The sequence below is a fragment of the Saccostrea cucullata genome, unplaced genomic scaffold (genome assembly GCF_032062105.1).
Source record: "Saccostrea cucullata isolate Sc308-1 unplaced genomic scaffold, CSIRO_AGI_Scuc_v1 ctg881, whole genome shotgun sequence".
In the NCBI taxonomy this organism is placed as follows: Eukaryota; Metazoa; Mollusca; class Bivalvia; order Ostreida; family Ostreidae; genus Saccostrea; species Saccostrea cuccullata.
In genome coordinates, this window is record NW_026921081.1 from 81320 (window position 1) to 98188 (window position 16869).

At 33.6% G+C, this 16869-nt stretch overlaps 3 protein-coding genes across 3 annotated transcripts in view; 2 read left to right on the forward strand and 1 right to left on the reverse strand.

Annotated features, from left to right (window-relative positions):
* LOC134259135 (ubiquitin-conjugating enzyme E2 Z-like) overlaps positions 1–16869 on the forward strand; it is a 50976-nt gene that overhangs the window by 24108 nt on the left and 9999 nt on the right. The window lies entirely within an intron of this gene.
* LOC134259136 (uncharacterized) lies at positions 160–3033 on the forward strand. The gene is made up of 3 exons (XM_062741736.1): positions 160–377; positions 932–1372; positions 2546–3033. The coding sequence occupies exons 2-3, from the start codon at positions 935–937 to the stop codon at positions 2684–2686; spliced, it is 579 nt and encodes a 192-aa protein (XP_062597720.1). The 5' UTR covers positions 160–377; positions 932–934; the 3' UTR covers positions 2687–3033.
* On the reverse strand, positions 2014–16700 carry LOC134259134 (uncharacterized). The gene is made up of 14 exons (XM_062741734.1): positions 16628–16700; positions 15407–15502; positions 14818–14937; positions 12816–12939; positions 11344–11519; positions 9905–10042; positions 9336–9368; positions 9182–9220; positions 8782–8868; positions 8303–8491; positions 7435–7497; positions 6281–6335; positions 3773–3969; positions 2014–2096 (listed from the first exon to the last, which is right to left on the reverse strand). Exons 1-14 carry the CDS (start codon positions 16668–16670, stop codon positions 2029–2031), a joined length of 1428 nt encoding a protein of 475 aa, XP_062597718.1. The 5' UTR covers positions 16671–16700; the 3' UTR covers positions 2014–2028.

Genomic DNA, 16869 nt, shown 5'->3' on the forward strand with positions numbered 1-16869 from the left:
AATACGCAAATCGTTCTTCATTAAAATTTAAGTTTCAACCTAGGTGTAATGCACAATTTTTTCTTAATCAACTAAAAGAAACAGAACTTCAAAATAAATCTGGCGGAATGATACAATATTTATCCCTCTGCAATCAATGCAGACCCAACGCCACGAAATCGACAGCTGACATATGCATGCGAATGATTGGGTTCAGCGACTGTATTCCATCGATCGCGTCTTCTCCGCGGTCTCGATGATTATCGTTCTTTGAGAATAGTTATCATAATGTGTATATTTTCACAGCAGCAGCAGCCAACATTGGTTGAGAGCACTGGTTAGTCACGGCATGCAGACGACATATTGTTTAATGAATAAATGTCGTACCGGAAAATTAGGTAAGAGAAACTTTTTTCTGTATATGTATATAATTAACTCTTGAGAATAACTGAAAACAAGCAAGAAAATGATAAATTGAAATTCATAAGGTATGTGACTCTAATGGTATGGTATGTATTTAAAGTGAAACCAAGATTTTTTCCACGTTTAAATGGTTTACTTAATTGGTTTCTATGACTACAAAATATTGTACTCTCTGGCAGTTGAAGCATCGATTTTTCAATTTCCAACACATCCGGTGTGTAAAATTAAATTTCTTCTCCACGTTTGAGGAAATGATTCTATCAATAACGAAACGTGTAAGGAGATGTCAGGCAAGTGTCCTACTCAATTTCCAATAAAGCATGGTTTACGTTGTATCTTGATATGCTTCACAATCAAGTGAAGAAATAAGAGACCGTTCAAACAACAAAGCATTCAAGCATGTGTATGGCTTCCGAGCACAATCAATGCCAGAAAATTACGATGCTAGCTGAAATAGTGTTAACAAGTGGTAAATAACGCTTTCAATTAATGACAGCTATTCAATTTAAGCTATTTCTGAATCTTGCAGAAAATGGAAGCTCCGCCTCCATCGTACCAAGAAGCGGTAAATTCTGAACCGTCAACGTCTTCTTTCACAATATATCCGTCCCAAAGTTCACCCGAGTCAACAACAGCAGGTGGACACGTTGCTGAGTTATGTGTCTGTCCACAACATGGTATTGTGCCTCGTTTAAATGTGTGTATATGTGGAAGAGACGGTTTACAGAGTGGTGCAATCCAAACCACGTCATGTCAACATTGCAGCAACTACGTCATTGTTCAACGTCATTATCTAAACACTCATACCCCTATCAGTGACTCCAATAATCATTCAAGAAATGAAATCAGTGAAGAACGCAGTGACCAATCAGGATCAAATGACGTATCTGTACATTTTGATTCAGCAAAAGGAACAGTGAGTTCCCTAATATCAGAACCTGAACGAGAACCGATGCTTTCCGATGCAAATGTAAGTTTGTCAACAACTTAGAGGTACATGTACTCGTATCAGAGTTTTGTGTATAATTCGTATAAGTGTCTTCTCGAATTCAGCAGTCATTTGAATTACTAGTAATAATTCTAGAACCATGCTATGAAAAACCATATTGGGTTTGATGAAAACATGGTTATATTATAGCTTTATGCAAATTATGATAGTCAAAGAAAATACCGCCACAGGCACGCATACTCACAAAAGTACACACGCGTAAACTGTGCTTTTATTTTAACTAAAAGCTTTAAAGCGTGTTTATGATTGCTGGTATTCGTAATTCAAAGAATTATTGACTTGGGTTACAATAAGAAACACTAAATCCATACGACACTGTGTTTTACGTAAATAGTGTTACATAACCCTTTCTAGTATTGTTTTAAACCAATATTGATCAGAACCCAAAAATAAACCGTCTGGACAATGTACTTGTAATGAATGGACAAAGAAAAGGCAAATATCTCGCAATTCCAGTGCAAAAGAAATGGCAATAAATGTCCTTTTTAATGTTCCCAATTATGTATAGATACATGAAGTTTGTTTCCGTATACTTTTTTTCTATTACTAGTATTTTAGTTAAAGAAAATTAATGCATATTGTTCTTTAAGTTTCATTGCATTTCTGCATCGTTTCTTCTACAATATATGAATATAGAATTTGTGAGTACAGCCAGTCTGCCCAGTAGTCAGAATGTAATTTTTATCTGAAATAAATTCATGGATAATAACATCCAACATATAGTGTCTATGTAATTATTTAGATGAATATTTTTTTTATACGTCATGTTCTTTCCTGTTGCAAAAGTAACATTAAGGGAAACATCGTAGACCATACAATCATGTATTTATAATTAATATTGAACCAATACTTCGTAATTACTATGACTTTTGATTCGGTATACCGCATGCATGCATATACAATACACTATCTACATCAATATGATTAATTAATCAGTATGTCGGCTCGTTATAATAGTTATTTCACCATGTTCACGGAGCTAACATAATTTTTGACAATGTCATTAAAAATTGAATTTCATTTTTAACCAAATTTGATTAAAGATAAAGTACCTAAAAAATGCGCTAAATGAAAATATTAACATGTAACATAGAACATCTTAATATCATTGATTTGAATTTATATTCTTTTCAGAGGTTGACTGAATCAGGGGAAGACGAGGAAGAAACAGAGGGCGCATGCGCCAATTGTAACACCGGTTCATTTTGTGCAGCCTCATTTTTAGCAATTTTTGTCATTATTCTAATAACAGTCTTCACATTCTACTTAACGTGATGGGAATTTCATGTTATATCTTATTTAGTTATTTTACTGCTAAATACAATATTGACAGCAGCTTGTTACGATAATTTTGTTTTCGAAATTTATAATTTAGTGTTTTAGAAAATTATTTTTCTAATTACCATTATGTATCCATGAATTAATAATTTTCTTTTTTATGTTTTAATTTCTCATGCTGTTACAGTTTACAGTTATTATTATTTTTTAATATGATCGTTTATTTAAGAAAAATACACTGGCCCTGTTGGCAATTTAATTCCAGGGTGCATTTAGTAAATTATTTTTGTAGATGATGTGTTCTCTGTGGAAATCTTTCAGTATAATGAACAAAATAATATACTAGACTGTTTTTCTGGACTTAATGCATATAATGAGGTGTTTACTAAGAGCTTTGATGCAAAATAGAGTTAATCATCTTATGAAAGAAGATTGGCTGGCAATGAAAAGAACAAACGCAATATGTACTTTGGAACGCGCAAAATAATTCAAAATATGCGTTGAAATAGATTAGAGCATTATTTCAGTATGTTTTGAAGTATAAAAAAGTTTCTTTTCCGATTCTTGTCTACCATTTGCATTTTATGAATCATATAAAATTTTCGTACAAAACAGGCTTGTTCTGCCAATAAAAACTTAATTATTTAACTATAAGCAACACATTAATGTAAATTTGTTTTTCTAAAAACATCTATATTTTGTAGATGGTAAATTAACAGTTTTGTTCCTGGTTAACAAACTTTAAAATGACAAGACAAAATTGCAGTCTTTTTCATTACCTACTGTAACAGTAGAATGCTACGAAATACAGTGTTAAAAAGCATATTTATTGTTTACAATTTGGCCTCTTTGTCATTTAAGAAAAATAAGAAAATAACCCTAAAGTCTTCGGATGATTCATTGCCCTGGGGACTGACGTGTTGCATTTCCTCTGCCTGTTTTCCAAAGCGACACGCTGTCTTTCTGGATCGATTTTAAGATCTAATTCCAAATAGATTTCTAATTAAAGTATGTATCTTTGAATTAAATTTTGAACAATTGCGCTTATTTACTTTAAAACTCGTTATTAATAAGATGAAGTACCTGTTAACTGGATAGCTCTCCTCTTTGTCATTCTAACCCAGCACTCATAGAGACCAGAATCTGTCTTACGAGCATCTTTTATCATCAGGTTACCATAGACATCAATGGTTATCCTTCCAGATGTCTTGTTTTCCAGTGCAAACGACGTCATGTATTCCGAATTGTTCAACCAGTAAACGATATCGTCAAGACTGGCCCTGCAATAGAAAGATGTCTTAATTTCACCTTTTATAAATGTTTTTGTTACAATATTCACCATGTTGCATAGTTCATATAAAAATATGTTTTCGCTATTGCGCAGAAACCTTTCGGTCTATGGTGCAATGACATGACAGAGCCTAGTTCAGGATGAGACGTTTTGGTATACGATGATAAAAGAATAATAGTGGTAAAAGGCGATGCAGATAGGATTGCGATTGTGCAATGAAATTACGATACAAGGACGATGAAGCTATGCACGGATTGCTGTATTATGCTATCGTCATCACACTGTCTCGTCATCGATCGCAGCGCTGGGTCTTCGTATCATCGCCCAAAATAGCTGCAGAACTGAACTGTAGCTCTCCGAAAAATATGATAGACTAGAGAGCTACAGTGCCATCCATTGAAAAAACTGTGTATGGATTAATTCTTCAAAATTCTTACCTCAATAGCAAAAAAAAATAGATTTCAAAGAATTCCGTACTCTTCTATCAAGTACTTTCGTAGTTGACATCTACACGAAGCGTTTTGGGCCGAATTATCTTACAAACCAAAATGGCAGTTATAAACAGACGAAATTTTCGATGATCTCGATTTCCGGACCAGGAGGGCTATAAACAACAACTATACGGTATGTTTTGTTGTGGAAACAGTGAAAGATTATGTTAGGAATACACGGTTAGTAATATTTTGAGATTATAGTTTTAAAAACATGGAGAAATAAATCGATAAACAGCGCACTTTTTTGTGCGCAATAAATATACAGTTTTTTCAATGGGTGGTACTGTAGCCCTCCGATCTGTCAAATTATTTTTTCGGAGAGCTACAGATCTGCAGCTACGCCCAAAAAGGTGATGCGCGATGATGCGACAGTGCAAATCTGGGACAGCAAACAAAACTAAAAAAATAGCTTGGTTTAAAAAAAAATTTTATTGCAGTGATAAAGTAGTGCAGTGAATAAATAAATTTTGTGTTATTTTCTATAAAATGTCAATTCGAACAAGAATGGAGAAGCATTGTTTATAGTTCATCCAAGTGTATTAATTATAGAATTTTTAAAACAGATTTTGGTTTAGAAAATTATCTGATGAATTTACCAAAAGATTTAAGAGTTACACTTACAAAACTCCGAACTTGTAATCACCATTTGCCAATTGAAAAGGGTAGATGGCATAATATTGACAGAAATTTAAGAATATGTACCATTTGTGATTTTAAAACTGTTGGTGATGAATATCATTATATTATGGAATGTAAGTACTTTTCAAAAGACAGAAAAATATTTTTCCCAAACAGATATTGTAATAATCCTAACACTTTCAAATTCAATGAACTAATGAGTAGTAATAATGTAGAGATACAAAAATCATTATCACTATTTATAAAGAAAATTTTTAAAACTGTCTGTCCTTCTTGATTCCTCCGTGTGTTTTATATATAGACGACTACAGTCATTTTTTTTTCTCACTCCTTTCGAGTTTCTTTATATTCAACGTACTTGTCTATCTCTTGACCCTTGACTGTAATAATTTTTTGCTTGTATATATGTATATATGTACCTCTTGTACCAGTGATCTGGTTTTGAGCGAATAAAAAATTGAAGTACACTGCGATATTTTTCCCAAATTGAATGTAATTTTTTTAAAAACAAATTTTTAACCAGTCAAAATCTCTGCCCGGAGTTTAACACATACCATTTCATGGGGGTGATTCGACTTTTCCACTCGGCAAGGGGAGTTTTGAGTTTGTTTACGGAGATAAAAGAAAATAAAGACAAGCATGCTGTATATGTTTGTTGATAAATTATCGTAGAAGACAATAGTGAACTGGTAATAAATAGTTTGTCCTACGTTTCCTCTGAAAGTGTACACTGAAAATGAGTGCAAATCTGGGGAAGGGGGTACTCCGTGTAATTCGGAGTTGCATACCTAATGTGTTTTCATTATACCTTGGGTTAATAAAATTACAGAATCAAGTGCCAAGGAATGAACTAATCAACAACAGTTATTAATTTATTTTCAAAAGGAGGGTTGAAATGATTTAACCCGTTTAGGCGACAGTTGAAAAAAAATAGGTTTTGGCGCACACTGCATTCTTTAAATCACACTCTATAATAGGGGACTTACTGTAGCTTCATACACAGACATATCCATGACAGCATAGTTATTTGATGCTATCTCCTGAGTCTAAGGGGTATGAGGGAAATTGATTTGTCAATGCAATAAGTAAATTGGTTACATTTTACAGATATCAGTTTCAGATACGAACTCGGAAGATTCTCCGTAAATCTCTAATACAAACACTTGCCCTTTGCATGTTAAAATATTTGAATCTCCCTCTTTGAGAAATATATCCTCAGGAGCTAAAATGTAAAAAAAAAGAAATACATTAACTACAGTGTCTTAGCTAAACACAGGATTTACTTTAAGTTAAATCGTGTAATTTATACCTCTAAAACATGAAGCACTTATCTTTAATCCTGCATTATTTATTACAGACAAGGCCTTGTGACAGTCACGCTTTACTCCCCTATTCGTGTGATAAATGTCCATAAAAAATTGAAAATAATATCAATATTTACTGTATTGTTTCTAATAAGCATTAGGTCCAGCAATGCAGTTTCTTCTTTTTATCGATTTCTTATTCCCTAAAGACATTTGGCGTTGACTGCAAAATGACATTGTAAACCACACAAAAAGTGATTTGGGGGGATGGTGCCGAATAAAAAATCAATGTGTGGTCTTTTTTTCTTTATTGATTCTCTATTTAGTTCATGTATATATTTCAATCTGCATGGAAATCACGTTTCTTTTGTGAGTGGGCATCGACAGTTGTTAGTGACATACATGTATGACTATGTGTATTATTCCAAAAGAAGTCGTCCTAAATTTCGTCTTCTTTTTAAATTTGGTGGAAGGGGTTATCATATCCAGTAATTTTTAAAGTAAAAGTTAAATGATATAGGTACTGTAATTTCAAAGTTGATGTAATTTCATTTAACGTTTTGATAACATATTCTTTACTTCAATAGCATAAAATATTACCAAACTATAAGTGAATTACTAATTTAAGGAATTGTACTAGTACTATCTTTATTATTGCAAAAAATTGACACATTCATGCAGAAACTGGCGTCATTCTGCATACTCTAATCATATTAAAAGAAATTCTAGATCCCATTTGCAAGGCAGTTTTGGTTGTCTATAAGTTAGGAACACTGTTATATAATTATGAAACTGAAAAGTAATATTGCCTATCATCTTGAACATCCGAATTCAGTTATCATGTTTGAAAAAGAAATAAATACATGTGTAATGTTATATCATTCTCAAAGAAACCGAGGAACCGAGGATATAATTGTTATATGTTGCATGAAAATATTGCTTCTTAATATAGTCGTCAAATAACCTTAGGTATTCAACAAAACACCTGTAGTGCTTCATCAGTGAGAAGTATGTTACCTTTATCATCGGGTCCACGAAACTGCATGTCGGTTGGGCTCAATCTAGAGAATTTGACTGAAGCTGTAAGATAAAGAGAATGATAAAAATGATCATTTGATTAAACACACGGATTGTTTACTTCTGCACAAAATATAAAAACAAGATGTGTTTGCGAAACATTGATACTATGACAACTCATGGCGAAAATGAAAGTTACTGAAAATAATGCAATTGAAAAGCCATGGAAAATAGAAAAGAAGCTGTATGCATGATGATGTACCCGTTGTTTTGTACCAAGGAATACAAATAATTATGGAATATGAAAGCCCTTGCAGCAACTTCAGAAATTATGGTCAGTGTTAAAATTTTCCAAAAGTAGTTCAAACTCAGAAGTCAAGGTTATGGGTATATAAACAATGTTGATACTTAACTTAATAACTTGTTTTTGCAAGTTATCCTACATATGCGGTGTAATTTGTTGTAAGAAGAACTGGATTTTGTAGACATGCTCTGTCCGTGTAACACTTATCTGAGTTTGAGTTTTTTAAATTTAGAAATTTGAACGAATGTATTAAAATTGCTAAGTGTTACATGGACGATTCTCGCCTATTTTCAAGTCTGGGTTTATTCAGTGTTGAATAAATACAGACGCACTGGCGGAATTATAAGGGGGGGGGATGCAGGGGGTCCCCCTATTGTGTCCAATACATATATATATATATATATATATATATATATATATATATATATATATATATATATATATATATATATATATATATAATTTAATTAATAAATCATTTTTGGGGTGTGTGGCTGTGGGCTCCGACCCCATACTGGTCCCTCCTCCCTTTTCAAGATTCCTGGATCCGCCACTGAGACGTACACTTATCTTTACAGTCTGCAGTACACTCCCCGATCTGAATCTCGTCCGCTCTCGTGATGAACGACTCGCCAAAGTAGTCAAACATGGTAGATCTGCAGGGGATTCCCTTTTTAAAGAATTTCAGGGCGTAGTATAAATATGCTGGTTCTATGAACTTCTCAGGATACATAAGTTGGACAGTACAAACACCTAAAAAATAAATTTTTATTCTCTTTAATTTGTTCAAATCTTTTTTTTAAAAAATTCCTATTTCACGTAATAAATTTAATAGGAACCAGGCAAAAATAACAATTATTTATTAATATTTATTTTCCTGGCATAACTAACGAAACCTTTCATACAAAACCATTCACAATTAAATTTCATGTTCATCTTCAAACCTATATACACCCAGTGAATTCACACTTAAAGACATTGATATACATGTAGTTGTTTTCACTAATTTACAGCTATTTTTTTATACATAGGATTTTTTTTACCATGCCTCTTTCTTTCGCCATGTTTTCCACACACAGAACAAGAGCTCCATTCCTGCCATTCCGTGAAAAATCTCATATTATAGGTAGCTAAAAGAAGAAAGGATCAGGAATTAATTCGCCTGCTTTAACGACGGATTTATTTTCAACGTAACATTACCCCCAACTATATGCAGCATTTATATTTATAGTACATGTATTATACGAGTAAATATGTGAAACGCACCGTAATAGCCAGTGTGGTACATGTAGCTGTCGATTTATACTTAAAGTAAATTATTTTGACATCTTTTACGAAACAGTGATAAAATTAGGATGTTCTGGTGCTCATAGATATTTTCTAACAATACTCTTTAATATCTTCATCTATAGATTATGTGAGTAAATTTTGCTCAAAACTTACGTTTCTCTTCTGCGGGCTCAAAACTGTCTATATAAGTGACTAGGTTTTGCAAAGAAAAAATGGTGATTTTCTTTCAATCAACAATTTATACATTTAATCAAAACAATTTAGTAGACAATTAAAAATTATCTTTTTAATCAGATTTACTACTTACGCCGTCTTGCTGGAATGTCCGTGGTTCTTATTACTGAAACAAATAGTGGTAGTGTGTATCACTGTAAAAATTTCATTTTGATTTATAATGCGGGTTAAAAAAAATATTCATACTTCTCATAATTCTAGTAACTTTAACAAAAATTTGCTAACAAACATTTTTAGTCAGACGGAGTCTATTAAAGTACATGTATTCATTACATGTACTTGACATGGGTGAATTACATGACCGAAAGCTTTATTCTAGGATATTTAAAATAAAATTTTGCATAGTTAAATATTAATAATTTAGATACAATTAATACAATTTCAAAATGTTCCTTAAGGTTCATAAACCCTCTTCTCACTCATATAAAATGTTGCTTGAACATGTTGAACCTTAATGATTTTCCAAAAGAAATGTATTTTATAAGTATAAAATACAAACAATTTTAGCACAGCTTGCGGGGCAAAATTGGACAAAAAAGACACTTCAACTTGGCAAATCTATAAATGAACTTATATAGACATTTATGTCATTAAGAGTTATCTCTCTTATCAGAGTATCAATGAACCTTAATTAGTACTCACCGTCCACATGGTAGTATAGCCTGAAACTTGTGGTGGAAATGTCCGCCAGAAACATTTGTTTCATCCCTTCAGCGTCCATTTCGTCCTCTATCAGCATATCTTGTGTTATAATAATGCAAAAATATGTGTCTGCATCAGCTGAAATAATGTTTGCCGTCAATAAACGTCATCTCGAGAAAACAAGAGGCCCATGGGCCTCATCGCCTAACTGAGCACTGTGGCTAGGAAACAAAAAAAAAACAAAAATAAATCCAGTATTGAAAAGCTTTAATGCATAATTGGTCCCAACCTACCCCTAAAAACGGGGGGTTATAATTTGAATTTATTTGAATCTACACTAACGAAGAATGCTTACATATTTCTGTGACTTAATGTGGCTTTTTTCCCTGTAAGTTTGAAAAATTCATTTTGGCCTACCTAACATGTACGTTCAGGGATCATGATTTGATCAAACTTAAATCTACAGTACCTGAGGATGTTTTATTACAAATATAACCAATCTTGGCTTTGTTGTTCTTAAGAAGAAAATTTTAAAGAATTTTCCTAAATATTCCTTTGTTTTATTTTGATCGCCCATTGTAATCCCAGCCTACTGTAGCTGGTCATATGATTTGAACAAATTTGAATCTACACTATTTAGGATGCTTCCATATAAATCTGACCAATCATATGGCTTTGTTATTCTTGAGAAGAAGATTTTATAAGATTTTCCCTAATATATGTTCCTAGGTGAAACTTTGATTATCCACTGTGGCCTCATCCTACCCCCGGGCCGGGGTCATGATTTGAACAAAGTTGAATCTACACTACCTGAGTATATGACCAATCATGGTTTTGTTGTTCTTGAGCAGTGTGTATATTTCTATGTAAAACTCTGATTGTCCATTGTAGCCCTGCCCTACCCCGGGGTCATAATTTGAACAAAGTTGAATTTACACTACCCGAGGATGCTTCCACACTAGTTTCATCTTTCAGAACCAAGTGGTTCTTGAGAAGAAGATTTTTAAAACATGCCACCAAAATTTCACTATTTCCTAATCATCACCCCTTGAAAGAGGGCGTGGTCCTTCATTTGAAGAAACTTGAATCCCCTTCACGAATGCTATTTGGCAAGTTTGGTTGAAACTGGCCCAGTGATTCTGGAGAAGAAGTCGAAAATGTGAAAAGTTTACATATATACAGACGAAAAGACAGACAGACGCCGGACAAAATGTGATCAGAAAAGCTGACCTGAGCTTTCAGCTCAGGTGAGCTAAAATTTTTCTAGTGATTTCCGAATACGGAGATAGATGATGTCGTCAGACAATCGAAGGAATATTTGGGTTAACCTTATACAAGTATCTCTTTCTAATTTCACTCGTGTTGCATAACTTTCTTACCATCTTTTCTTAAAAATTAAGAACAGTCAAGAGGAAAAATTAGAAACGAAGAAATCTTACCATGCGTGATGTTCATGATGACGAGGCTATGGTCCATGGTGAATTTGACGTGATTCAAAACCTCGACATCATGCATGTCCTCCTGCACCGTTTTTATGAGGTATTTCCCCGTGGCAGTGCTTTGGCGGATCAAGCGCTTCCATTCAACTATCCCGCGGTGTTTTCTAACATCCCCACTGTTAGAAATTCAAAACTTGATAATATAATTTAAGTAAATTAGGTATAACGATTGCTTTTTATTTTTGAGGATTTTATTTTACTTTTAGTCTTTTCAATCCAAAATCTCTAACATGAGTTACATGACTTGTACATGACGGACTGTGGGACATAAAGAAAACGTTCATTTAGACAAATTGATATAAAACCTATCTTTTACAATATAATGTTATGGTTTTAAGAACTATGTAATTTTACGTGCATTTTATAATTTCTAAAGTTTACACGTGTCAACTTATGTTCTATGTGCCATTTCCCGAATAAACAAACAAACAAACCAATGGCATAAAGTTTTGTCTTAGTTTATGATTTTGCAACATCATAGTATTGCTTGTATTATTCATAATTTAAGGATGCCCGGCCTAAGAAAGGAACGTTAACTCCTGCAATTTATTTTTTTATTTTTCATATTCTATTAATCTCGGTAGGCTCAAACTTTCTTTCACAAACAGACTAGTCTTAATTAGTACATCCCAAAGTTCATCATTCAACTACTAGTAATAGATGCTGTACTGAACAAAAATTGGAGGGACCAAGTAAACCTTCAATGAATATTTTAATTTTTCAATAATTAAAGGATTGGCAAAAAGGGGTTAGCCCCCAGCCCTATCCACTCAATATTATGTGATTATGGGATAAGATGCACTACTGTCTAATATGTTGATTTCATGTTATCAATTGAGTGGCTTGCGTGATAATTTGCATAAAACGCCGAATGCGTTTATGCATAAAATTATCACACAAGCCAATCGATTGATCATCGTCATGAAATTAAAAAATCTGACAGTTATTCCTCATATTTACGTGCTTTTGATTCCACAAATATACGGGCTACAAGCAGAGGCACTTGTTAGTATACGGGATACCCCCAACTTATATTTCCTTGTGGTACATGTAAATATAAGTAGGGGGTACCCCGTATACGAAACAAGTGCCTGTTGCTACAAGCCCCGCTTCTTTCTCTATTAGTCCCGCCCCGCAAGTGATTTTTTTTTTACCGCGCCTATCGATGAAATATTACAGTTCTGTAGAAATTAAGTATATTAACTATTTGTATTTTTCTCGCGGACACAGACATTAGAGATATAGATATTGAAGTACAATCTCCTCTCATTCTACCACGACCATGAAGAATGGGAGAGGATTGTTCATTTTGGTCGTGGTTTGCGACGATGAAGGAAATAGGAAGTAATAAGAAATGATGAACATAAACAGAAGCAGAATAACTTTACGAACATTGAATCAAAAAATATTACCAAAAATGGCACATTAATTTAACATTTTCCCCTGGTTCCAACACGTAGGCCAACTGGATAGGCTTACTTTCGCTTTTATTGACTATTTCACTGAGTTTCTCATCACATTCCGGCTTTTGTCGAACTGAAAAATTCAAAATATAAAACAATCATGTGTATTAAACAGTGTTTATTTGCTTTTCATTGACTTTTCAATCATATAAAAAGTATTACACATATCACAGGGGCGTAGCAACCGGGGGGGGGCCAGGGGGGGCCTGCCCCCCCCCCACTTTTTTTCCCAACCTTACTTATACATGTACTATACGAAATGTTAATTGAAAGCCTGGTTGGCCCCCCCACTTTTAGTGATGTACCGAAAATGTAGTATTAGAATTGGTACTAAAACGAAAATGTAGTATTAGAATTGGTACTAAAAGTAGTTGACACTGAGAAAAAGTTTACCTTCCCCCTCCCCCTCACGAAATAGGATTTTCGACTTTGGGCAACTTTTTCCTTTTTCTTTTTTCTTTCTTTTTTTTTTTTTTTTTCTTTTGCTTGTCAACTTTTTCAGGTAAGTAAAGAATTTTTTTTCTCTGGCTGGCCCCCCCACTTTCAAAAACGATGCTACGCCACTGTATCAATATCTAACTCTAAGACAAAATATTGCATGTTTTATACTTAAAATAGCGGGCTTCATATTTTAGCGGCTTTGGCGCAGAGGAGGATTCGCTAATTGATGAATACCACAAAGAATTCATTTATAAATAGAATACATGTATACGGCACGAACATGTGTATAGCGCTATTTATATATATAATTCATGATTACGCCAACAACTCCATATCCACTGATTGCGCTAAATTTTGAATACGCCAAATTACGTACACGTACGAGGGTTGATCCAAAAGTAATGTCACAGTGTCCATATCTTTTATGTTTGGCGTCATATTATCAAATACAATACACCAAAAGATGCACAAATATAAATCTAATTAACATTGAAATTTTAATTAAATAATGTTTATTTGAATTTATTTTATAGATGTTTAAAACACAGAACATAGGGGGTGTCGCCGCGTCACAACGAAACGTCACGTTTTAAAGTGTATATTTTCTGAGAATGAAAAAGACAAACACATTAAAAAGATTCTAAAAAAGCACCTAATCTCCCAATTTTTTTTAAGACACACTTCTCGTCATTTTCTAGTTTTTAATTGAAAATTAAATGACGGCATTGGTATTTGTAATTCATAAAAATATTGTTTTACTCTGTTGAATTGAACACAGGGATTGTCGAAATTGGGAAAAAAAGGCTCGACGAGTTGTAATGCATTTTTGCTTCAAAATATGGGAATCATCACTAGCAACATTTTCGTTATTCAGTCAGACTTACAGAATAAAGAATGTAAATAAGAGCGACTTAATAGATGGTTTCAGCAATTTTGGGCGGGTGATTGGTCACTGAATGATTTGTAGAGGACAAGAAGACTGAAAGATAGGAGGTCAGACGGACACGTTCAATGGTGTCTGACGTTGTCAAAAGTGACAGACGTATAGAGTGACTTGTGAATTTTTAAATTTGTCTTATGCTATTGTTCAACAAAATTTGACAGAGGGCTTAATTATGAAAAGAGTGAGTGTATAATAGTACCAAGAATTCTTAAAGAAAGTGAAATTGGTGAAAGTGTTTGCGAATTACAAATATTGTTTAATGAAACGAAGGGGAAACGCTTAAAAGTATGACGGTGTGTATCCGTCATATGGCGTTATATTTAGGTGCGGCGACTACCATAAACGTGCATTGATTAAAATCCGATATTTTGAAAATTATACATCATATACCTTTGAATTTTTCAGGTCTGATTTGAAATAATTAATGCTTCCATCATGTGTAATTTTGTTGCTTTACGTCGATTTATAGTAATTTTATCAAAGTTGTGACATTACTTTTGGATCAACCCTCGTACATCAGTACTCAGTATCAAAAACTTGTCTTTGGAACAGGCAACACATACTTACTTTCTAGATTCGTATCAAATATGTCTCTTTTAAATCTGTTTGGTGATTCAGGAGGCCTAGTGTCGTATGAAGCTCGTTTATTTCTGTCAACCATTTCAAATGGTGGCTTTTCCTGAAAATCTGTTTTAATTTTAAAAAAAAGGATAATCATAAATGAACACTATTTACAATTAAGGATAGTAAGATAGTAACAAATGGCAATATATCTGTTATCAGAAAACTTAAATCCATGAAATTCTTAAAATATACCAAGTACAGAAAATTGTAGTTTAAAAAAAAATACCGGTGAAAGAATACAACACTCTCAAACATGTTTAGGAGTGAGTATATTTTTGCGATATTTACATGTACATACGTGTTCTATTATTTACCTATAAAACAGTAAACTGCAGACTTCTTAGAACACATTTTTATTTTGATTTTGATGGAATTTAATAAAAGGTGTGTTTTTAATTCTTTGATTTACTCATTAAAATATCCAATTCTTTCAACAAAAAAAAAAAGGAGGGGGGGGGGGGGGGAGAAAAAGAATGACCCTTACATCTGTACAAAATTTCCGAAGAATCTTAAGGTGTAAATTATGCCTTACCCTCTTCTGTCAGATCCTCCTCAAAATACTTCACAGGTGACCCGTCTTCATTGTCAATCCTTACCTTGACGTGGACTGTCGTGACAGGATCAGAAACTTGAAAAAATGACGACCAATGAGCCATATATACTAGTATTCAGAGAGAGAGAGAGAGAGAGAGAGAGTTACCACCATTTTATTAACTGATCAAACAAGTCTTAATTGATTCCCAAAATGCGCACTAAGTTTTTTGATAAAGTCGACTTAATTAATTTAAAAGTAAATACTGTACTTAGTATTTATAGATGTCAAACGAGAACTTTGCTGGGGATGAGAAGCGGTGACGTAGCAACGGTTTTTGAAAGTAGGGGGCCAGCCAGGGGGGGGGGGGGGGGTTAGAGGCCAACTTCTTTCAATCAATGCCAACTTCTTTCAGTTGCATACATTACTATATTTCCCTTATTATCACTTTACTGTAGTAAAAAGTGGGGTGGAGAGAGACCAGCCTTTCAATGAACATTTTCAATAGTAAAAGTAATGTTGGCAAAAAAACGTGCCCCCTGTTGCAGTGTTGCTACGTGCCTGAGAAGTTAGTGAAAAGGGGGCTATTTATACGAAAGATGAGTCTTCATTTTACTAAACAATTTTGCAGTCTCACTTACTCCTGAGGATAGCATTTAATATTCAATTTTAGTATCGATACTCGATATTTTTTGTATATAACAAACATATACTTTTAAAACGGTCAACAGAAACAGTTCTAAGGACCCTGATCGGCTTAGTTTGCGTACCGGTTATTCCATGAATCTTTAGAACCCCCTAATATCCAAAAAGGATTGATACGTGATTTTCAGTCATGAATGTGTGGATGTGTCTCGGGGGAAATGGGGGGTGGGGGTGGCCGGTGGGGGTGGTACTACACGTAACTGGTTGCAGATATCATGCCCATTTTTGATGACTAATTCATATCTTATTGAAAATCTTTAAAATACAAATTGCCTTTTGTACAAAGTCTCTTGGTAGACTACTGCACTGTAAAAATGGTCAAAGTTGTGACCGAATAGTGCATCATACGCTTCAGCTGCAGATCTGTAGTGTTATGGCTTTATATGTCCATAACAAAGACACATATATAAAACCATAACGCTACAGATCTGCAGCTACATTTACACGGAAATATTTTACCATTTTATCAATAGAATTTTTTGTCAGACAAACAAAATATAAAATAAGTAAACTTACGCAGAATAAACTGTAATAATAAATAAAATATTTGTTGTCTCATTTCTTCTGAAATATGACGCCATTATGACGTCAAATCCGACTTTGGTTAATGCCGAACCCGATGTATTATAGCAACGTGATCGATTACTTTTAACATTCCATTTAATTTGATTCGTATTCCCATCATTTACCCTGTTTTTAAGTCAGCTCTTCAAGAATATAGAGCTGTTAATAATAACTAATTCATTTTACTTATTACT

Coding starts and splice junctions, on each gene's coding strand:
- LOC134259136 (XM_062741736.1), top strand. CDS start 935: ATGGAAGCTCCGCCTCCATCGTACCAAGAAGCGGTAAATTCTGAACCG. Junction 1,373..2,545: donor CGATGCTTTCCGATGCAAAT/GTAAGTTTGTCA, acceptor TATTCTTTTCAG/AGGTTGACTGAATCAGGGGA.
- LOC134259134 (XM_062741734.1), bottom strand. CDS start 16,670: ATGAGACAACAAATATTTTATTTATTATTACAGTTTATTCTGC. Junction 12,940..14,817: donor ATTTGATACGAATCTAGAAA/GTAAGTATGTGT, acceptor TGAATTTTTCAG/TTCGACAAAAGCCGGAATGT. Junction 7,498..8,302: donor TGCAGACTGTAAAGATAAGT/GTACGTCTCAGT, acceptor TTTATCTTACAG/CTTCAGTCAAATTCTCTAGA.